At 42.7% G+C, this 24,329-nt stretch overlaps 1 protein-coding gene across 2 annotated transcripts in view; it reads right to left on the reverse strand.

The window, feature by feature from the left end:
* The window catches only part of snx29 (sorting nexin 29), a 154,263-nt gene that overhangs the window by 102,206 nt on the left and 27,728 nt on the right, over nucleotides 1-24,329 (reverse strand). For both annotated transcript variants that reach the window (XM_023949208.2, XM_078937480.1), the window contains exon 14: nucleotides 20,756-20,841. In XM_023949208.2, coding sequence (XP_023804976.1) covers nucleotides 20,756-20,841 — 86 coding nt within the window. The remainder of the gene's footprint in view (nucleotides 1-20,755; nucleotides 20,842-24,329) is intronic.

Raw genomic sequence — 24,329 nt, forward strand, 5'->3', positions numbered from 1 at the left:
CCCCCTCAGCCAGTTGCACCCACACAGATAACTGTTGGCTCTCTAGAATGTGAAACTCTGACATAAAAATGTGGCATTTCTCTTGTAAAGCACCTAAAATGCTGGCCTCACTCCTCTTGGCTCTAATCCATTATGCATGAGTGGAATGACACACACAACCATATGAGCCTCAGTCATAAAAGACAGCCTTCCAGAGGAGGCCAGAGTCAAGGCAGGAAAAAAAAGAGAGGTGGTGGAGGAGGAAATTGGTGAAATGTTCACACATGAGAGGAGAAAGGTAAAAAAAATACTTCAGAATGGCCTCAGTGCCTCGCCGTCCGTCATCAACTGTGACCTTATCAGCTGCTTCTGATCATCTCATCTCACGGAAGAGCAAAGAAAAAGAAGAGAATGCCTGTTCCTTCGCTGTCCTTTGTTCCCGCCGCTAACTAGTGTCATTAGTCAAAACCTTTGGCAGACCGATGATCTCCACTTGCTCACCGAGTGGGTTCAGGCTCCGGCACAGTGGAGCAAGATGTCTTTCCAAACTATTTAACAGGGTACATCTCATTTCCTTGTAGGCTATTACAGTAAATGTACATTAAGGCAGAGCTGTCGGCGTCTGTCTGCCCCACAGCCAACAGCCTGGTGGACGTGAGTGGCGCTCGTGGGGACAGTGCCATCTACGGGAGACGGTGGTTTTCCTGTGGTGCATGAAGCTTGGAAAGCAAATTTTTCATAAAATAATGCACCTCAGCAAACATTGGAGACTTTTCATTTGAACTCATTTCACAAATTATGCCCAAAACCTGCTGAAGTGAGGATGTTTTCAAATATTTAATCCAAAACTGATGTTATTTTTAAGCTTTTGTCAAGTTTTCTAGCGAGAGTTTAGTAAAAACTGCATTTGGAGTGAAGACGTCATTCAGTTCAAGATGTCCAGTAACAGAAAACAAGCATCTACGTACTGATCCGTTATCATAAACAGGTGCCTTTTTTAAAGAAAATAAGAAAAACACAGGCGCTGTCCATGGTCCTGATTCTGAGGTTCTCACTCTCAGCTGATGAGCACAATTGCCAACCCTCGGCAGCTAAAACATCTTCCATAAAAGACATAATAGTTATTTTTAATAATTCTATCACAGGGCTCCAGACTAACTTTTTTCACTAGGAGCACAGTGGCCCCTAACTGAAAATTTTAGGGGCGCAACCAGAAAATTTAGGGGCGCATACCGTAAATCAACATGCTAACCAAATCTACTAATTTCCACTGTATTACTAATAAAAACTTTAATAATAGATGCAGAAATTACAATGTGCTGTTTCAAATTCAGTGTCACATTTTATTCTGCACTTTTGAAGATGCAACAAGAAGGTAAACTGACAGCAGCATCGCTGTCATGACAGTACAAATTGTAAAGAAAACGGATGGAAATTTATCTTTGTGACACCAAATAGGTGCAGCCAAGATGCACAATAAGCGTGTTTGAGATCACCCAGGTGGACTCAACGCTGCGCAGATCACCTGGTGTGTGACATATATTTTTGTTTTTGCTCCAACATCAACTGTCAATCATCACAAAAATATCTCGAGAAAGGGGTGGGAGCAAGGGGCAAACCTACCCGGACACAGCTGGAAACTGAACTGACTGAAAGCTGCCCTGCAGACTACAAAACAATGCATTATGGGACATGTGTCCTGATGGTTTTTGTAGTGGAGTGATTAATTAAAATAATTTAAAATACCAATTCATTAAAAAAGGCTACATACATCACAAAACATTAAAATAATCATAAAATATATAATAACACAGATCATACTAAGGGGGAGAAGAATATTAAAACTAAATTGAATGTTAAGGACAACTCCAATTTCCTGTTCTCCTTCAGTCTCGCTGCAGATTCGCTTTCATCTCACAGCCCCCCCGCCTGGTCTCCCCAACGATCCAGGCGAGCCGCCGGTTCATCTCAAAAACATCTATCGTTGCATTTTCCCCACGTATTTTCAGTGTGTCAAAAACTAATGTTGTTTTTGCTCGAGCGTGTTTAAAGTTCAAGCCCCGTTAGCTGTCACGCATGTAGGTGTGGGACATTTATTCTCCTCAGCTGACCCCACTCCCGCGGGAGCGTTGTGCTGCTGCCGTAACGGCCGCGCATAACCGTCTGTAACCAAAACCGTAACCAAAACCTAAACCTTCCTCCGGTTCTGTGCGGCCCAGAGAAAAGTTCAGCACGGACTGCATGTATTTAGAAAATTACGAGCGAATAGATACGTTCTATAGGAAAGTAAGGAACTCCTTAATGTGGTCCGGGGAGGGAGGGGGCTGTCAGGTTTGCTGCTTTCAAACCCTGTCATTGTCACGCCCCCAAGAGTCATTTACCCCACTGTGATTGGTTGGTCAGCTTCGCGCACGACAATGAAAAAGTGTCATTCATACAAACTGGCGGGCTGCAGTAACATTAAACCTTCATATTAAGGCGGGGGCCGCAAAATATCATCTTGGGGGCCGCAAATAGCCAGCGGGCCGCGAGTTTGAGACGCCTGCTGTACACTCTGGCACTGGTACACTAGCCGCAGGTCGGAAGAACGAATCAATAGTTCGCTTGCTCATAGCTCAGACGCACATATCAGGTTGTGATATTTTTCTCCGTTTCCTTCCCACAGATGTTTACGCGCACTCGATTATCTCTAGGCCCCTCCCCCTACACGCATTTTAGCCACTCACAGTGGCTTTCCCTATTCTTCTCACACGCAGTGGCCGCCTCACACACAGGCATCACGCGAGAGTGTACGTGATTGCGTTTTATGAATATGTGCGCAAGTGTGTGTGTCTGCCTGCGTGCGTGTGCGCTCGCGTCTCATAGATTATTTCATTGATCATTTCATTGATCATTGACGTGCCCCTTCCACGTTTAATGTATAAAAAATACGAAGGGTGGGGGGGGCAAATTTACTGGTCGCACATGTGCGACTGGATGTAAAATTCAGTCGCACACTCTCAAATTTTGGTCGCAAAATGCGACCAATTGCTCGCAGTCTGGAGCCCTGTATCACCTTCCAACATTTGGATAAACCGGGCTGCACATACCTCAAAAGACAAGTGCAGAGTTGGTCACACCAAGTTATGTTTCTTCTGTTGCAGTTCTCTCTGTTACATCCAAAAAGAACAACATTCTTGGGGGAAATCAATAAAATGCAATAAATGAGAAAAAAAACAAGCCGTGCTTTAGCGCCTCGTCAGAAATCTAACAGAATTTAAGCCTAAATAGGACATTTTTGAGAACATAACAGCAAAAAAAATAAAGAAACAAGGTTGTTTGAATACTACCATTTATTTCTATCATTTATTAACTGTATAATAGAACCATTTGGTAAACGTTGCTTGAGATGCACTTTGAGTTCATGCCATAAAGATCCACTTTGATGTGTTTTTGTGTTTCCAACATGTTCTTGTAGCATTTTTCATTTATTAAGAACATTATGCGTAAAACTGCACTTTTGAGTGTCGTTTTATTCAGATATTTGGGAATCAGGAGCACACAAGAAACTGCAGGATATTAGGATATGGAAAAAGATTCTATTTGTGACGTTGAAAATACGCTGGGCGGGGCCACGAGCTCCCTGCTCCGCCCCATTCCGATGCATCGTCTTGCAGAGTACAGATCCATGTACGTCTTTGTTTTCCCTCCTCTGAGCTGGAATCTGGATCTAAACTGTACGGCTGGATGGATCATGCTCACCATTTTTGTTGCACCGGTCATGTTTGGTTGGGTGAGTGAGGGGGCTGGAAGCTAGCAGGGGAGCATGTAAAAAGACAGCTCTCAGCAAAAGGTGAATGTCTAATGAATTCCTGCTGCTCTGCATAAACCATGTTCTAGAAAACCAAACACGTTTTTTGGCTGAAAACAGCATCATTATAGTTAAGACCACTGGGAACGGAGTGGGACTTTAAAGTAACCACAACCTGAACTCATGATACCTCCATCACTTCTAGTCTTTGCGTTGTCAGGCTTTTGCCCTCTTTGATCTCTCCAAAAAGCCCTTTCTCCCTCTTGGAAGTAAGGTCCATATTTGAGGAGAACCAGGAGAAAATCGCATAGACATTTGTGACCAATACTTCCTTTAAAAGCAAAACATCTGTTTTCAACAGATGTTTTTCCTCCCATCACTTCCATGAGATGCATCCAGACACAAGTGGTTTTCTCACATTGGTGAATTGATTTAAATCTGACACACACACCATGAAAACTAAAGAAAAACAGACAAAAAGATCAACTATTTTCAAAGTAAAAGATAAATATTGATACTAAAGGTGTGAAGTAATGAGAAAAAAACAACATGAAATGAACATACTTCGTTAGATTTATTTAGCTCTTTTCTTGGTTAATTGATGATCTAACCACATCAGGTTTTAGACCTGACTACAGCGCCCCCTAAAGGCGGCGTGTAAAACTACACATAGTAGAAACCTGATTCCACACAAGCAAGAGGCAAAAACATTTAAAAACAATCAGGAAAAGTTTCAAAGTTTTTGTTGCCTTGTTAAAACTGCAGCCAAACTGTTTGTGTTGATTGCAGCTCTAAAAAGCGCTGCATCCGTATCTCTAATGAAATAACTCAACCCCCGAACACAAGGATGTTTAACTCAACCGCACGAGTTCAAGAACTTCCTGAATAAGTTATTTAATCAATATGGGAGCCAATCATGCAGGAGATGAGTGCTCCATCATGGGCTGAAATTAAATTGTCGTTAATCACTGGAGAGGAGTTTCAATCAGCAGCAGCTGCTCCTCTTGCAGAACACGCTGGAGCTCCTTCAAGCAACAAAGTTGGGTTTTGGAAAGCCTTGAGGATCACCTCAAGCCTCTGAGTCAATTATGACCGCCGACAAACCCAGTGTGAAGCAACCAAAGAGGACTTCCTGAAGTTTCTTTTCTGATTTCCCCTAACACAAACTTTACTTTTTTTAATGTATTTTTTTATTGTTTTACAAATGCAAAGAAACGCGGCAGAAAACACTCACTGTTGTTCACGAGGAGAACAAATGATCAAATATACATACAGAGTGCCTTTAATGTCTCCACATCCTCTGTGCGTTTGTGTGATTTATTCATGCACAGATGAAAGCGTGGACGGGAAGCGACACGAGGGGTGACAGAGAAGGAGAAATGTGTGGGGGTGGGGGGGCTAAGCTGCTGAAAGAGTGGAAATGAAGAGAAGAAAGCAGGACTTCACCAAGCTCTGCGCCGATATTAAACATTTCAATCACAGACTGAGCTGCGGTTGGAAATGCTTTTGATCCAACTCCAAATGGCTTTTAGAAAACAAGCGCTTCTTTGAGCAGCAGTGGGCTTCAGGAGCAGAAGAAGCTCTCCATAATCACAATAAAAACACTGGCTTTTCACTTTTTTTAAATTGTTTTTATTCCAGGATAAAATGCAGCTTTGGTTTGGAATGAAAACAGAAGGAAGTCCTGTTTGTGGATTTTCTGGGGTGAGTAGAGACCGTTTGGTAGAAGATAAAACCAAATTCCACGCTGATGTTCACCAAAAACCTCACGGCTGAACGAGGCCTGCTTGGAAATATCAAGGTCGGTGAGAAAATGTTTGTACGTTCCGCTTTCACGACTTCCCTCGAGTGGTGAAATAAGTCACAAAGCCCCACTTTGATCAGTTTTAACCCTTTGGGACGTGGCATCTACATGCTTGGACGTCACATTTTGGGTTATAGCTACCTATAGTTACCTCAAATATTAGGTCAGGTCTTCCCAGTGGTCTTTTAATTATGATTATGCTAAAAAAAAAACTGTTGTTTTCCAGTACATAGTTTCTGCAGAGAGGCAAGAGTTCATTTGAAACTCTTGAGATAGGACCATTGCAGTGAAGCAACCCCGCCCCCCATAACTGAGAGCTTTCTGTTTACACGCTGTCCTGCTAGCTTAGCAACAAAAATGCCGAGCATGATCCAGTCGTACGGTTAGGATCCCGATTCCAGCTCAGACGAGGAAAACCGAGACGTTCACAGATCTGTTTGTCTGCAGGAATCAGGATGGAGCGGAGACTTAGCCCCGCCCATTTTCAAACAACATTTTGTTTCGGATTCACAACAATTTGAATACGGACACTCAGAAATACGATTTGAATCTTACTTTTCTTTTCACTTTTGTCCTCCATCATCAGAAGAAACTACAATAACAAGTAAAAAAACACCCAAAAACATCTTTTTATGGGAGTGACAATTGTGTGTTGTGTCTTTCAGGTGTAAAGTGTGGATAGAAGTTCTCATAGAGTCTGTTCAGACCAACGTCAGTTAACTTCCTGTTCACTTATAGAAATAATTGAAATGCTGCACTTTCTTTCTGGAACAAGCAGCATGAATTATTGATAGCGGGCGGTTTGAATATCTCTGGCCGCTCCTCCAGTTCATTTACATTTTTCTCCTGCATCTTTTGAGCTTTAACCAAATTTGAAATGTTGTAGTGAAGCTACGGGGGAAGGGGGGGGGGGGGGGGGATTATCTGCTCGTGTACATACGCGACCCCTGAAATGGTGCTGATGACACAAAGATATGACAGCAAAAAAACAGTAATTAAATTCTAGCTTTTACCGTAGGGCTTAAAACAAACCACAGATTGAATTAATCCCAAAGCCGCTAATCTCTACTAATATCTCAATCAGATGCAAGACAAACACACACAAATCGCATTAATCACACTCAAAATCTGGGCAAATCTTTGCGTGATTTCTCCGAGGACGAAACCGAAATATGTTGGTTCTGATTTCCCAAACCCATCGGGGTTTGTCCCACCTGAACACAGGTGAGACTCCTTCTTCCTCTCTTGACCTCCTTTGGGGAACGGACTCAGGTCTCACCGTGTCCGTCCCCCAAAGGAGGTCAAGAGAGGAAGACTCTTTCCTCCTCTGCACTGGTTTCTGAACAACAGAGGAGCATCAAGTCATCTGTCAAATAAAACATCTTCATCAGAAAAACCTGCACGATTCTCACAGACTCACTGAGGATAAATGTTATTTATGGATGTGTTGATGCATTTCAGCTAACAAAAAAATGTTCTGAAAAGACGTTAAAGCTACGGTGGCCCTTTAAGTCCAAATCACTTAACACAAAAATTTTTAAAGATCACGACAACAATTTAAAAAAAAAAAGGCAAATTTTGAAAAAGCATCACATCCCAGACACACTAAAACACAAAAAAAGTGTCGAAAAACAAAATTAATTTCTAGAAATGAAATGTTTAAAAAAAATGAAGCAAAGTAAGAAACTGGAAAATTAAAGTATTATGAGAGATGACTAATTGGATGAGGATGTTTGTTCACCTCTTCAATGGGATGTTATTTGGCAATATCTTGGCTTTTTTAAAGCTTTTGGCCACGCCCACAAGTTTGGTGATTGACCACAGTTCAGTCAAAACATCCTTCTGCTTTCCCTCTTCATCAAAACATCATCATTCCATCACACATGATGACCCATAATACCTATTTTTGTCTGGTTTTCTATTGTGTTTTTATTTTAATTTCTGGAAATTACTTGTTTTTTGACACATTTTCTTTTTATTTGATTCCAGAAATTACTTTATTTTTCCAGGGGGGGTTTCTTTTGGTTTCTAAATTTCTGTTTGGATTTTTTGGATGTAAATTTGTTTTGATTTCTTTAATTGATGTTGTGATCTTCAGAATTGATGTGATTGGCACTTCAGGGCCACCGTAGTTTTCCCACCCCCACACCAGCATTCCAACTGATATGTTCAATTATGAACTACTTAAACCTCTACATCACTCCAGTAACCATCAAATAAAATATGCAACATGCAAATAGACCAAATATGAAATCAAAAGATTTATATTGTTTGACAGCTATGTGACCATATCTTTTTCAATTGGTCTAAACTGGGCAAAAGCTAAAATGTGTGGGGTTTTTTGCTCCATTTTAGATTTGTTTGTGCAGGAAACTGCAGTAAAAGCAGCCAGGTTGTCTAAGGAAGCGCAAAAAAAAAACAAATGTTGATTTAACTCACATTTTGGATGCATCCAAAACACAAATTCAGGCCCAATGCAAGAAAAAAAGCTGACAAAACCATCAAAGAGTCAAAACTCAGTCAAGATAAATCAAATGTATACATTTGAGAGGATAAAGGCTTTTGTTTACACCACTTTACTCCAATAATTTAAGAAAAAAAGTCTCTGACAAAATCTCCACTGACCTTCCTGCTAATTTCCAGCAGGCTTCGCTCAGTTTGGCCTCGTTCTCCGCGGCCCTCACCTGCACGCTCCTCTTAAGCCTCGCGGCCTCAGCAATGGCAGAGCGGCGCTCTTTGGCATGTAAGAAGCAGGATTAAGTTGTTCACGGCACCGGGCTGCTATCACACAGCACATTGGCCAGCTGAACACGGAGGCGCTCACACATGAGCGGCGGTTCGCCGAGAGGACGAAACGGCGAGGCGAGGCGCTGATGGGAGCGATTAGAGCTCTGCCGGTTCGCTGACGGCTCTCGTTGAACGCAGAGCTGCCGCGGCGTCTCGGAGACTGGGCGATGGATGGTTATCTGCCTAAATATTCAAGTTCTGATCCCAACTGAGAAAAAAATCAACGTTATGCTTGGCGACGTATCACTCCAAACATGACTCCCACATGTTTGAAACCAGATCCCCCTGGAGCAACACGCTAAGCCCCCCTCCCCAAAAGAGAAACAATTTCTGCCATTATCACCATTACAGCATGGGGGGGTGGCGGGACGAACTGACGTTATTTCACCACGCTCATCCCAAACTGCTTTGGTTTGCCATTTCCTGTTGACTTCCATTTCAAGAGCATGACAGACTTTGAGTGAGTCTCGGAGGGACCGCCGCTCTCTGATGAGCAGCATCCCAGCCGAATTGGGTCAAAGGTCATGGGAGCGACATCTAAGGCCGACATTGACGACGACACCTTGTGCGGTAGCTTTTTACAATATGGGTCCCTTCGTTAGGGTTAATTAACGCATAACTACACAAGACGTTCATGGATCCATTGGTCTACAAGTGGAAGCATCAGAATGGAGCGGAGCTGTGGCGGCCTCTCGTCCAATCAGAGCACGAGAAATCATCTGCCTTCCTTTTCATCCAAAGTCACTTCCGTTTCATGCATACTCCTCTCTCACACGCACATATATACTCTTCCTCACACGCACATATATACTTGTCTTTCACATACATATATTCTTTTTTAAGAGTGACAATGAGAGTGAGAATGTATGTATGTGTAAAGTAATATATATGCATGCGAGAGAGAGAATATATGGATGTGCAAGTGAGAATATATGTATGCGTAAGAGAATATATGCATGCGAAAGAGAGTATATATGTATGCGAAATAGAGTATATTTGACTGTGAGAGCAAGAATGTATGAATGTGAATGGTTCAGAATAAATAATGTCTTATACGGCCCCTCATACTTTGTTACTCTGATAATTAGTTTGAATGATTGTTTCAGTCGCTGCATTTATGAAAAAGTCAAAACGTTTATTGTTTGACAAATAAAATAAATGATGACCAATTTTGTGGAATCACTTGATTTAAATTTAAAACAGATTTTTTTTCACTTTTACCAAAAGCTGGGATGTGATTTGATCTGTCAGCAGAACAATTCCCATCATGCACTCTGACTCATTCAGAGCAGGAGAAAACCCGTTTAACCCAACAGAATTGTTACACCTCTTTGGCTGTTTAGATGCTCCGGATCATTTTTATCTGCTGTAATAAAATGCAAAATCAAACCCAGCGATGCCGTGAAAACAATGACACACGGATGTCGGGTAATAATCCTTCAAACCAATTTAGCCAAACTTGACTCTTGAAAATAGGGCTGCATCTGCTGCAGTTTAATTCAAATTTCTCGGATTAAGCATGAAAACGAATGTAAAAGCACCAACAGCAGCACAATGGACCTGTGTCGCTTCTTATTGTGTAGATAAGTTGGGAAAAATGTATCAAAGTTTCAATACGTGCGACCAAATTCATCCACAGATGAAGATAAACTCTCATGACATTTATACACTTATTTAAAAAAAACAACGTGTTTTTGGATCAATTTGTACTTAGCAAAACCATAGGAAGAAATTCAAACTCTAATATAGTTTTTGTATGAACAACGGCCACATTCCATGGAATCATGGGAAAATCAATATAATCCGATCAAGACATCAGACCCTCGGAGCAACAGGCTTTTTCTTTCACAGCCACACACAAACCGCAAACATTCAGTCCTCCTCCATGATCAACTTTCAACGGTTGGCGCCCCCGTGAACGAAACAAGACGCCATCCATACGTCCCTACCGGATCCGAGGCCTCACTTGGTCAAAGTTCAACTGGTTTAACTCTCAACATGCGTTAAATACGGAAACCCGAAACACACATTTACGCAGAGTTTTTATTGAACGTGTGAACATAGCTTTAAAATGCAGCCGCTCCCCTCTACACCCCCCCTCCATGGACCCCCATACAACTAAGGCTTTAAAGTAAGGCCTTCTTTTCTCATCTGAGTATCTTCAACACAAACCTTTTTCTTTATTTATTACGCAAATGTTGAGGAAGGACTTCAAAACAGACACACCAACATGTTCATGATCAGCTCAGTGTGAGGGACGCCTCACAGTCTTGGCTGCTAACCAGCTCTGATCAACTTCCTCTTCGATTGGACTGAACACCCCAGAGCTGCTGAGGCCTCCAGGAGTCCAGCAGGGAGCCGACCTCCCCAGGGAGGTTCATTCAGACTCAAACTCGCTGACCGTCCCAACAGGTTTCATCAAGAGTCCAGGAGCAACCAAAGCTAAACATCTGCACCATCTGAACATCCCTCAGTGGGATGCGGCGTGCTGACGTACGTCTGCCCTGCTTTGATCGTCTCAGACGGTCAGGCAGTAAGCGACAGGCTGAGGTAGTCTCTGCTCGGGCAGCACAGGGTCCTGCACTGGCTGGAGGGCAGACAGACAGACGGGGGCCAAACATGATCTCTCACAAGGCAGATGAGGGAGGAGAGGCTGGTACAGGAAAAACTCTGCATGTGTGCTGGTGCAATTAAGAGAAGCTACATTCCACCAACAAAGCTCCCGAGCGTCGCACCGCTGCGGTCGAGGGTGCAGAGCGGCATCCAGAGGACAGAACGCTGATGGCCTGCAGGCATGTGCGCACGCATGAGCTGCCATCCAAAAACAGCCTGAGGGGAGGAGACGACGGGAATCACAGATGCTTCACCCGGAGGCTTCCAGATTTTTCTGCCTCTGCAGACTGGAAGGCTCTCTCTCGCTTTAACCAACCAGATTCCTGAACGGATGGCAATTCAAAGCTTCAAGTCCATCAGAAATATCTGACATTTGGCATTAACCCAGATTTAATCAACAAAAACCTCTGCAGGTTTGAAGATTTCACTGCCTTTTCTGGGCTTTTACTGCCGGTGTTGTGGAAACTGTTCAAAATGGTTGTCATGACTACAGTTAACCACCAGGTGTCCCCGTTTGGCATCGATTTTTTTTTTACCGATTTCAATAAAAAGTGCATTTCTTTGATTTTATCAATTAATGGTTCTGTACAAATGTTGTCAAAGTACAGATTTTTATTTGCTAGTAGTTGTGCTAACAAGTAATAAAACATCAGAATAAAAAGTTCATAAAAACGAGTTTTTACAGACAAACGTAATGCAATCAACCGTTTTACACTAATTGGATTAACATGTAACATCTAAGCATTATGGGATGTGTTAGACCCGCCTTAAATCAAATTCCTATGAAGCAAAGTGAAGCCTCAAGCTTCAAACAAACCATCCATCCATCCATCCATCCTCCTCCGTTTATCTGTGACCGGATCCCGGGGGCGGATACCCCAAGACTTCCCTCTCCCCGGCCACTTCCTCCAGCTCCTCTGGCCCAAGATATTTGAAGGCCTCCACCTGGGACAGGAGCTCTCCACCCACTCAGATATAAACAAACAAACCTTTCTAGAAAACTTCAAGAAAATTCTTTGACATCACCTGTCAATTAAAAGACCACACCCTGAAATTTGATCATTAAAAAAAAAAAAGGAGTTTTGGGGTGTATTCAGATAAAGTCAGTTGGCCCGGACCACTTTATTTGGTCCGAATGGAGTCCTGAGCCTTGTGTTTGGTCTGTTTTCAGACTGCCGTCAATGGGAGTTTCTGATTCCGAACAGCTGTTGGTAAACAAAACCATGCGACTAACGATCTCTTCACTTATTGGCCAGGAATTACGAGGGCGGGGCAGAGCAACAAGAAAATGAGTAACGGGAGTCCTGCGCTTTGAGGTCCCTGTCAGGATAGTTCCCGTAGTCAAAGTATAGATTTCGCTGACAAATTTTGACCGTCTGTGTCAAGCTCAGGATGCCTCCAAAGATGGGTCCGAGTAAGCTAATCTACTTCTAGTCAGATTACTCAACTGTCGCAATGTTGGCTACAAGAGGTAGTGACAACAGATTAGTGCAGGTGTGGAACCGATCGGGTAGCCGCTACAGAATCAAGCAGCCACGACGCTCTTTGGTGGTTTAGCTTGACTAATTTCCAGGTTTTATTCAGCTCTTGTTTAGCTTCTCTTTTTTTGACAGAGCTCACTGCTGCCGCCTTTGGCATGAAGGTCTCAGTGCTGCTTTCACTTCTTTGAGCTTTCAAGGTCAACTTGAACATAAGACCTTGGAAAAACCTTCCGGAACGGAATTACAATACTCAAAGTCTGTTTGGCTTTTCTATCAGTGATGCTTTCAACTGTGTTAAAAATAGACATTTTTACAGTGTAAATACACAGTAAAAAACAAAAAGAAACACTTAGAATTCAAAGAATTAAGTGTGTTTATTCACATTTCTGTCAATAAACCTTCAAATTACTGAGAAACAATTGGATATCTAGTGATAATAGACACCCCTTGTGTTCACATGAAAGCAATTTTAAAATAAACTTTAATCTTTTAAAGTAGATTCTAAAGAGTTTTAGAATTTCCAGACCAAAAGGTGGCGGAGATGACCCCCCCCCCCCCCCCCCCTCTGCTCTCCGCCTCGCCTGTCCATATTTAATCTTACCAAAATGTGGACGATGACACCCAGCGAGCTCTGGCATCGAGCGAGGTGATTAAAATATTCATTAACACCGTTCCGTCCAGGTGATGAGATCTGTCAGACCCCCGCGCGAAGCGTGGACGCGTGAATCCACGCTGACCACCTGGCCCCACCTGTAACCGGCAATATGCGACGTGGCCTCTCTGCCAGGTAAATAAATAGCATCTGCTGGATTAATTGTCATCTACACCCACGGGCAGACCACCCTCTGCTGAATAAATGAGAGTTCCTGACACCTTCGCGATGGTAAACACGTCCAATCTGTTGGATTAGGATCTGAAAGGCTAAACAACGTGAGCTGCTTCCTGGCTTCTTCCCTCGGCTCCGATGTGTGGGCTCAATTAAGCTCAATTCACATTGAGAGTGACTCATTATTTGCTCTTTTACAGTTGTCCAACCGGGACGTAAATAACTTACAGTACACACCACCTACAGTCGCTAATGCACTTTTTAATTTAGGACGCCTCGCAGGCGTCCGTAAACTCTGCGCCTCACCCACGTTCACTCGAGGGGGCAGGAGTTGCAGGAGGCGGTCGACACGAATGCAGCGCCAGAGCGGGAAAGTGCGCACCTATGCAGGTTTGTTCTCCAAGAGCTCTTACCTACACACATTAGTTTAATTACTCTACGGCTCCCCTCTGCTCACGGTGGCGAGTTTCCCTCGTATTAACCCCACGACACACTCGTTTGTAAGAAGTAATGAGAATCCTCCTCCGCGCTGCGCAACGACAGACTGCTCATGCCCGAGCCTCGCCGGCGTGAAGACGCACCTTCCTCACAAACAGCAGACAGCTCATCTTCCCCGAGGCCAAGGGCAGCTCGACGCACGCACGTCGTGTGTGTAATGAATAAGTTACACGCTCCTATTACGGCAGGCGGCAGTGACAAATGCCTTTCATTCACTCATTAGGCCGCTGGCTGTCAGAGGAGGCAGGAGAGACCCGGGCCCGGCGAGGGAAGCTTATTGGGTTTTAAACGGCCACGTAATCCGTTTCTGTGCTGCGGATGAATAAGATGCCGTCCACAGAGGCTTTATTTATGGACGCGCAAATTAAACACGGAGAGGTGCAGGAGGAAGCAGGTGGGGGTGGAAAACAAGCCAAACGACTGAAAACTTTATCCGAAGATGGTCCTGTGGTGGAGACAAAAGAGGCGACGGATCTACAGACCTATTAACTCCATGCCCATCCGAGTCCTCCTCTAACCTTCATGCTTTAGCCCTCCCCTCACCTCATCAGGCGCCAAAGATGCCACACATTTGAAATGTCAGAGAAGAAACCTGGATTAAGGTGGAACCGGTTATTAAAAACAGTGGTCCCCAAACCCCGAGAGCCTTGGACCGGTGCCGGTCCGTTTGTACTGGGCTGCAAAGAAGAAAAAAAACTTGCCCTATATTTTTTTCCCCCCATTTTATTTATAATCAGATTCTGAAGGAAGTTTTATTTTGAAAAACTACTGGATTCTCCACCACATCTGAGTCATTCTTGACTCGCGTCAAGTCGCTTGGTCTCATGTCAAAAATCCATCGAAATCCCCCGAGCTAGCAAAGTTAACAACAAATGTATTTGAAAAGAGTCAGAGAGGAAACAGAATAAGAGCCTTTGACTTCAAAATAAAAGAACTCAAGGAGTTCTTCATGGAGATCAAAGACCAGTTTTTCTTAAAAGGCCTCTAATTTATAGGAAAAAAAATCATAAATAAACTTACTTTCTAATAAATCTGCAAAACTAATGTTTATTGTCTTGTTTTAACCGTTTAAACACATTTTTGTTATTTGGTCATTAGTATTTTTTCTCTTCAAGTCCATTAATATCAGTTATCTTAGTAGTTGACTTTATTTAAATTGAGATGTAATTCTTAGGCATATGTGTAGTAACACATGCAGCTTATATTACTTTTTATCTAGCATAGTAGTAGGTTTAGGGGCTGTCATCTGGACTTACTTTTAAAGTTAAAAGACGTTTCACCTCTTTTCCAAGAGGCTTTGTCAATTCTGAATTAGCTGGTCGAAGAGCTGGTATATATGCGCTCATGAGGGAGGAGTCAGACCTGAAACTGGCTGGTATTGTCTACTTATAATACATGGTTTCGGGTCCTTAAGAGTATTTTGTCCTCAGCTGGGGGTTGGGGAGCCAGTGACTCCCTCTCCAAACTGGTCATCTCTTTCAGCTGTTAATGACCCAGGTGGAACTGGTTCTGTTTGTTTGGGTTTCTGAACACTGCCGTAAATGGATGGAAGAATAAACCTGAGACCACCATTCTTATTAAGAGAAGGTTCATCCTTCTTGACAAAGATGGCTTCTTTCACTCCTCGCTCAAACCATCCTCTCTCTCTGGCTAGAATTCGGACTTCAACCTGGATGAATGAGAGTCTTCATAGACATACTTTTTATCTAAAAAATACAAACAAAAAAGTTTAGGAAAAAAAAAATTACAAACACTAAAAACACAGTAAATCTATTGACCATTTAAAAATAACTATTGCAGGTTTTTGATTCTTCTTTACAGAGATTGTTTCAGAAAGTGAAGAAAAGTTTCTTTATTTTAGGAGGTTGCATTCACAAAAATAGAGAAAAGTCTAAAAGTCTGCACTCATTCATCCAGCCAGCCTAACTGCTAGCTCTCTGATCCGTTATCGATCTCGAGTGTCATCAGCGTCCTGCTGCCAGCAGATAACAGGTTAATAACTCCTCTGCCTCATCTGCCACTGGCAGAATCATCTTTTTCAACTCCAGCTCTGCAGAGCAATTTCAGCCAACCGCGAGGAGCAATCAGCCGTCCTGGGGGGCGGAGCCGAGAGCCGCTTTTGTGTTGAGGAGATCTTCTCCCACGAAAGGCTCAAGGCCTTCAGTCGATCAACTGTTGGAGCCAAAGCTCTGGAGCCTCAATCAGCCGGGCCCATAGAGGGTCATAGAGAGGAGAAGCCAGATCTTAAGGTGTCTAGAAGTTTTGAGGCTCGTGTAGAGAAATCTCAAGAAACATCATGAATGTGGAACGTACCATTGTCGAGCGTGTGGGTGAGTGTATGGTAAAGTATCCATCCACTCAAACTACACTCTGTCTAATTTGCTCATATCTTACAGTCAGGCTGCAGCAAGAAAAGCGCACTTCCAATAAAAAAGTTGATGTTAACGCGCATAAATGCGCGCTTCAGGCTTCTGAGTTTAAACTCTTGCGTTCGTGAGCGTTACTTAAGTTTGTACAGCCGTTTCGGGCTCTACATACAAAGTGCCCACCGTCTGGAAATTGATCATTAAGGAGAAATGAATAATTGCGATGAATGGTTCCCTTAAATGCGCTAAAAAAGTATTATGGCAGCTTGAAGTATTTAACGAATCAAATAAATCCATTTAGGCATTTGACCAGTCGGATGGACGCCTTCCCGTTGTTGACCAATCGAATGGAGCCCTTTTATTTATCTATTTAGGAACTCTTAAGTTAGAAGCTCGCCTACGGTGTAAACAAGGGTCATTTAGAGTATAATTTAAGTTTTACTTAAATTAAACGGTTGCAGCGATTGGAAATTAGGTTTTTGGTTGAAGAAAAAGCTTGGAGCAAAATTTACACCGCTTCTACATTTTGCACCATGACTCCTCCGACTGTGAGAGGCGAACGTGCGGCAAACAGCAGAAACACCAACACCCATGCAGGTCTGAGGACTCAGAGAACCCGACATCCTCCGGGCTGGGACAATCGGGCCTTAAAAACGTCTCCACGGGTTTGCAGTGGATTGCAGTTTGGTCGTGCGTGTTCTAGGGATTCACTCTGGTGTCCGTCAAATGTTCTCCTGAACCTGAATAATGCCGCTTTCACATCAAAAACTGCAAGAAAGGTGAGGGAAAATCTGATGTGATCACTGGAGAAAACCTTTGACTATTTCTATCCCACTTTCATGTCTTTGCTATTTGAAACTTCTGCAGAGAAAGTGGTGGCTGGCGGCCATCTAAACGTTCAAAAACGCTCCTGGCGGGACATGAGTGGATCCCAAGAGTTATGATATATCAGCTCCCTTTTAAATATCTAATTAAAAAATAAAACACTTTAAACGCAAGTGGTGAAGTAGCCTAGCCCAGTTAGCTGTAAGGATCTTTCTTGCACACAGTGCCCCCTGCTGGGCAATTGTACCGCTGTCTCAGAACTTCAAGTTTCAAAAATGTATTTCTGTTTCTTTAGGTTTTATTATTTAATTGAATATAATAACTGTTTCAAGTGGAAGGGGAAAACAGCAGCAGAGTGACTCTTTTGTTTAAAATGAATTCAACAAAACAAAAGAGATTTGTGATTTATGTAGCAAAGCAGATACCAATAGGAGTATGACGACTTCATGAATTATTTTTTGTTTTTGAAAATAAAAGCAGGTTTGTTTTTGCTGCCTGAACATGATGAAACTCGGTGCAAGAGCGCAGCATTAAACTCTGAGGATCTCGCTCCACGTTACCCGAAAAACATAGAAGTTTCCTCTGTTGGTGGTGGACCACAGAGCAGGAGAACGTGTTCGGCTTTTTCTGGAGGTCAGAAAAGACTACTTACACGTTTACTGAACATAAAATACATGTTTTTGCTCTCTTTATAATTACTATTTAATTCATTTGTGACAGAAATGTTTTATTTCACGAGCTTCAGCAGAAGCAACACTTTCTCCGCTTCTCTCCATCTTGTTGTCCATCTTGGTCCTTGTTTATGTGGTTTTCTTGGTATTTTTCAGCAAAAAACAGTTTTGAAGCTCAAATTAAAGCCACGAGTGGCATTGCATGGCCCACAGGTGCTACCCCCCCCTTCTGATCTGCCCTCACCGGCTGAGCAGCTGCTACACGCCCCCCACACTTTAAATTCTTTAAAAAAAAAAAAAAAAAAACTTTTTGCAAAAAGGTGGCTTTTCTGTTGGTTTTACCTCCATAGCAACCATTTTTGGCTTGTGTTGCCTGGGGGTGATGAAGACGTTTATGTAATTTTTAGAAGAATCGGTACAAGTAAAATTTTGGATTTCCTTGGCAACGGAGGTTTTTTGTTAACCACGCCCACATTTCTCATATCCTCATATCGCATGCTATATAATCTTGTTCAGCTTCAGCCAGGGATTCGTGCACTGATTTTCCAGATTATTTTTGTTAAAAAAAATTCATGAGCAACACAGAAATGTTACTTTTGTGAGCTTGTCACACTAACGCTGTTCAAAATCTACAAACTATAAAACTAGAGTTAGGAGGCAACTGCCTGAAATCCCTAGGAGGAGTTTCAATTTGTAGAAGGTGCTAAAGGTAAAGCCTCTTTCCGAGGTCAAAGGTCAACAAAGCGTCCTGAAATTTCGTAAAGATGGCTCAAAAGAAAGGTTTTCCTATCCAATATTGTGGGAAAATGTGAAAATCTCCACAAATTTCACACTTTGCTACAACCAGCTGTAGGTCCTGTGACCATCCCATAATAATTTGAAAACAGGACTGAAAATGGATCCTTTGAACGTCTTCGTGTCCATTTTTGAGGACAAGGGTTGTTTGCAGCTTTACGGTTATATAAGCGTTTGTTTCTGTGATTGTTTTTGATAAACGGCGCCGTCTTTCCCGCGAGACTCGTCCGTATCCCGCTCTGCCGTGCAGAAAACACGCCTTCCTCCGCTCGTCTTCTGCGGCTCGCTTAGCGGCGCCTCTCAACACCTTATTAGAGCACTCCTGTGAACTCCCGCCAACGTTCCACAAACTGGGGCAAAACTAATTCGACACGTTAAGTACACGTTCAACCCCCCTCAGCGGCAGGTTTTCTAATTGGATTCATGCATTTAATATGAACTGCAATCAACATTCATAACAGGAACAAACGGTAAAACAAGCAGAGCCGCCGCTCTTCGGAGCGCAGGGTGGGGGGCGGGGGGGTCCGCTCCTTCATGCACAACAACAGAGCCCGTCAGGCCTCTGGAAGACAGAAAAGCCTCTCCTGTGGGGAGTCGGTGGTTCACAGATGACATCTGCACAGCTATCATTAGACAGAGGTGGGTGGGGGCTGACTGCACATGAAAACAGGCCTTGCACCCACCCCCCCACCCCCATCAGGACTTCAGCTCACGCGTTATTCTGAGGTCGTCAACATCAAAGCATGAGGGAAGGAGGCACATCATTAACAGGAGAAGACAGCGGCGAGGAGGATGAAATCATTTAGACGCCACAGAGGGGAGGGGCTTACCGGGCCTGCCGGGACGAGGGGACGCGCAGAGAGAATCAGAAAAGCGGTACAAATGATGAAACCTGAGCAAGCAGGATAATGACTGCCGTGGAACAAGAAAGGAAAACAAACGGCGAACCCTCCAGAGAGACGAGGTTCACAAACCTGACGATGTCACAGTTTGTGGAGTCGAGCAGAGATTTCCCAAGAAGCCGCCATCGCTTTTAATCCCGGCCCGACCTCTTTTTCATCCTAACTGTTCTCTCCGCGACAAACCGAGTCTGGGCTCAGAAACTCAGGGGAACTGCTGGGCTCAAACCTGTGACCTGGCGAGGCAATGTCCGCTGCACCAAAGCCGGGAAAATACTTGTTTAAATGAGCCATTTTTACCTGAACAAACCAGTTTGTTTGTTATGCTTCATTTATGAGTTTCATGTCTCAATAGTGATGACTAAGATTTTCTGCTGAGAAAAGACAAAAAATCAGAACCAGATAATCAGACAAGCAGGAGAACATCTGGGCCCAATACCTCATGAAGAACTTGTCGTAGAAACTGATTTAAAACCGGTTTAAAACAGAATCAGAAACTAGTTAAGACATTAACAGAAAACAGCTTTGAAACCATCTTAAAAGAGGCGGAGAAACAGTTTCAGAAACGGTTTTAAAAACCGGCTTGGGGAAAGGGGTTAAGGAGCGGGTTTAGGTACAGGTTTACAGAGAATCTCAAAAACTGGTTCAGAAACTCATTTGATAACCGTTTCAAAGGCAAAAAAAGTTTAAAGAAGTTTAAAATAAGGTTCAGAAACTGGTTTTAAAATCGGTTTACAAACTGGTTCAGAAACAGGTTTGGAAACAGTTTTAGAAAGTGGTTCAGAAACAGGTTTATGCTCAGGAACAGGCTGAGAAACAGCTTTAGAAACATTAAAAAAAGACTCAGAAATAGGTTCGGAAACAGGTTCAGAAATGTGCTCAGACAGTCTACAAAGTGACTCAAGGTCAAATGTGGATTAGCTTGTGTATAAAGTCCTCAATGATCTTCCCTTTTGGTTCAAACAGATTACACGTAAAAAAGTACTTTACTCTTCACGAATCCTTTTCTTTAATAAATGTGGACGTAATCAACCAGCAGCTGAGATCTGCAGCCATTCTGATGTTTATTAGAAGATAAAACCAACAATTCAACAAAGGTTTTTTTTTAAAAAGCTCCATACCAAACAACAACACACACAAACACACCCTCCCCTCTGTGCCCCCATCATCTGCCACTTTTGTTTCCCTTTAAACACTGAATTTTCATGCTGGCCTCTGCACATAAACCTATTCACAGACAAACAAAGCGGTCAAATGTTTTCCAAACAACTAAATGTGGAAGTTAGAGTTTAATTAATGCAGGAACCATGAAGTGAAGCAGAACTCCTCTTTAATGTAAGGGATACTCTGTACATGTTTCTTTATTTGCATTAATGTGGGATGAAGTGAAGTTCTGTGCGTAGAGACAAAATGCGCCTTACCATCGTTGCCAGGGCTTCCTTCTCGCTTCAGCATCTGCACGGCGCCCACATACTTCTTCAGCTGGACCTTCAGGACCTCATTCTCCCTGCATAAGGAGACAAACACGCAAGTTTCACAAAGGTCCAGTGTTTGTCAGCATTTTATTTTATTCAGCATTTGACTGAACTCCCCCTCCTGTTGGGGTTTTAGGCAGGACCATAAGCGCCTCAGCCAGGGAAACGCGCCTGTCAAACCCGTGCGGCGAGCCGGCAGGAAGTTGTTTTCCGCGGATCATGACAGCAGGAGGCCCAGACAGAGACGGTGTGAATCTGGTTGTAACGTGCCGCCGCCAGAGGAGCAATGAAAATAAAAACACTCGGCAGTAAATCCAGATGGTCAGAGCGAGACGCCTTCGCAGAAATGTGACTCGGCGATCACACAGGAATCCGACGCCGAAACTCGGATCATCAGGAGCAGCTGTGCTGACAGACTGACAGCTTCTCATCTTCAAAATAATGCAGAATTACGGGAAGGCAAAGGCAACAAGACGCAGCTAACAGGTGGCAGACTGATGCCCAGGAAAGTGCAGCATATGAGAAGCTTCTGCCCACGTGCAACGTAAGCAGTGGAAGACGGATGTTTCTGCGAGGTTCGTCTTTTATCAGGGTGGCTAAAAACATGAAAAGACTTTCACACAAACATCATTTACTGAAAACAACACTAAAATGTACTTCCTTTTCTTTTGGATTAGTGGTCTTATCTTAGAGCTTTCTACGGTTCTTTTTAGGCCTGAACCAAAAAAACAAACCAAAAAAAAAAAAAAAAAGTTTTAAAAAAAAATCGCAAATTTATCGCACGATATCAAGCTGTGCAATACGCATATCGCAAAAGACGGTGAAAATTGCAATAAATGGTTACCTTAAAGAATCTTATGGCCACTTGAAGTACTTTACGACCCAAATAAATTCATCGATGCATTTGACCAATCAGATGAAGCCCTTTCATGTTAGATGCTTTATGTAGACGAGGCTCATTTGGGGCGTAATTTATGGGGTGTTGACTCTCATATAAACTGTTACAGTGAAATGGAAATGATGTTTCTGGTTGTTTTGCTATTTGTTCATTTATCGCGCGCTATATCTTAATTGCACACAAATATCGCAAATCGCGAGTTTTCCTCATATCATGCAGCCCTAGTTCTTTTTCTATGACACCAAATATTTTTTTTTTTTTGTCCTATTTTTCCTTTAAACAAATCTCCTAAATAAAATATTATCATATCCTATCAAATCTCCATCTTTTAGTCTCACATTTTAAAAGAAGTGCAGAAAATTGTAGTTCCTCAAATGACCACTAGAGGATGGTTTCAAAATGAAACCATTTCTATACGTTAAAAAGTGAAATATTTCCTTAAAATGCCATTTATGGTTCCAAAAAAAACACTTCTTTGTTTTTGTATAATTGTACAGCAAGTAAATGTTGGAGCTACTTATTTTAAGATATTTTTGAATATAGGCATAATTATATAAAACGCAACCAATATTTCAATATTTGCTATAATGTTAGTCACCTTTGATGATCTTAAAGTTTTTTGTTTGTTTTTACATGCTAATTCTTTTCAAACAGTGTACTGTGTTCTGCATCCTGATTGGCTGTAGACCCTTGTCATTCCATCTCTGTGCTTTGTCTCCTGTATAGATCTACATACATCTTCATCTATCAATCACTTCTTGGGTTTCATTCTACAAAACTGGACGTATTTTCCTACAAAAGTTTGTGAAAATGTTCTGAGAAAAGTGAATAAAGTGTGTAGTGAGGAGTTTTACCGCCTTCAAAATCTGTAATCCTACTTTGTGGATTTCACCGTTCGCGGGTTATTTTTTTTTAGAATGTCACACCCATACAGCAAAAACACATTTTTCTGTCCTTAAGTCAAATTTAAAAATAAACTTTTAATAAATAACTACACAGCTATGTGACCCATGTAGGTGAAAGTGAAACAACTGTCAATTTTTTTGTAAACAAATTATTGTCATCATGAGTTTGTTCACTTTATCACACACTCGGAAGACTTCAAAAGCAATAAAACACTGGAGGCTATTTATGTTGACATTGGGCTGCAGGCATAACCCACATGAATCAAGTTTTAGACATATTAGAAATACAAGTTTTATCTCCAGAATGCTGGAATGATTCGTAATATTTCATGTTATTGTCATGCTGTTGTGAGGATTCTGGGGTTTAGTTTAGTTTTTCTGGGGCGTTTTTGGTGGCCTTGTTTCTGTTCCTCCTTGCTTTTCGTCCTGTTTAAGTTGATTTATTAAATATTTATGTTTCTGCCAACCAGCCCAGTTTCCTGCATGTTGGCTCCCGTTCCCGACGGCTGTATCCAGTGCGACGCCCGTTCCAAATGTTCCAAATTCTCTTTGGCATCTCATCCTCTAAATAGGCTTATGTTGTGATTGCAAAGATTGCGAAACTCAATGATACAGAATTTAAAGTAGGCAAATCTGATCAGAAAAGACTGATTAATTTCCTGTAGTGTCAGACCTGTAGTGAGGAAGCTATACCTGGGGTTCATTTATTTGGACTTCCTGTCCCGGCAGGATCTGCTCTGTGTTCAGTAGATGCGCCGTGTTCAGCAGCTGGCTAAAGTAGAACTGGACTTCTTGAGCAATTTTCTGACATTATAATCATATTTAAGGTCGTTGAATGAGTGGATCAAGCTGCTTCCGTCACGTCTCTTCAAGTCTCTGTGGATCAGCAGTTTCTCTTGCCGTCTCCCTTTCCCCGTCTGGCGTCCGAGTGGAGCCGCAAAGCAGCTCTGAATCCCCGTATAGCTAGATACCAGCAGGATATTGTAGCGATGGTGTTTTTCTATTGTATCTTTAACAGGAATTTATTGACATTAATACAAAAAAAAAAAAGAGCGAGGGCATGTTTTATTACGAGGCAAAAAGGTCAGGTGCTGAAGCACCCCTAGCGCCCTATGAGTGCACGCGCCTGCAGCCATATAATAGACCGGATGGATAACCTCTGACTTCATCTTTCAGTTTTTTGGGAGGAACTGCTACACTCAGTACTTCCCGGTTTGCATCAAATGTGGAAGACCAGGGTCTTGGCCGCACCCCGGAGCGAGCGAGTGCGACGTCGGCCATCGAAAGCGCCTTACAGCGCCAATGAAAGGAGGTCAATTCCGTCGACTTTTCTTCGCACTGCCATGTTGGATGGAGCCGGACGTCATCAGTAAGCAGGGATTGGAGTCAGAGTCAGTCCGAGTCATCATCTCTACGGCAACCACTCTCACAAATCAGGAGTGGGCTTGTCGGAAGACCACAACTTTAAAGCGGGCTACACTGGTTAAGCCGTCTGATTGGCCAATAACTTGATCTACAGAAAAAATAAATTCAGGGTGGTTCTTCTGACCAATAGAATGAGTAACACCTGTTTATTTCTCTATAGAAGTCTATGGGCTTCATGCTTCCTGGAGCCAGCAGCTACTTCCTGAACCCAGTCCAGCTCTCATATACAGTAAACGACCATTCTGACTTTTTAAACGATTTCTGTTTGGTACAACATTTAGTTGTAGCATCC

The sequence above is a fragment of the Oryzias latipes genome, chromosome 19 (genome assembly GCF_053564925.1).
Source record: "Oryzias latipes strain Hd-rR chromosome 19, Olatipes_Hd-rR_3.1".
NCBI classification, from domain to species: domain Eukaryota; kingdom Metazoa; phylum Chordata; class Actinopteri; order Beloniformes; family Adrianichthyidae; genus Oryzias; species Oryzias latipes.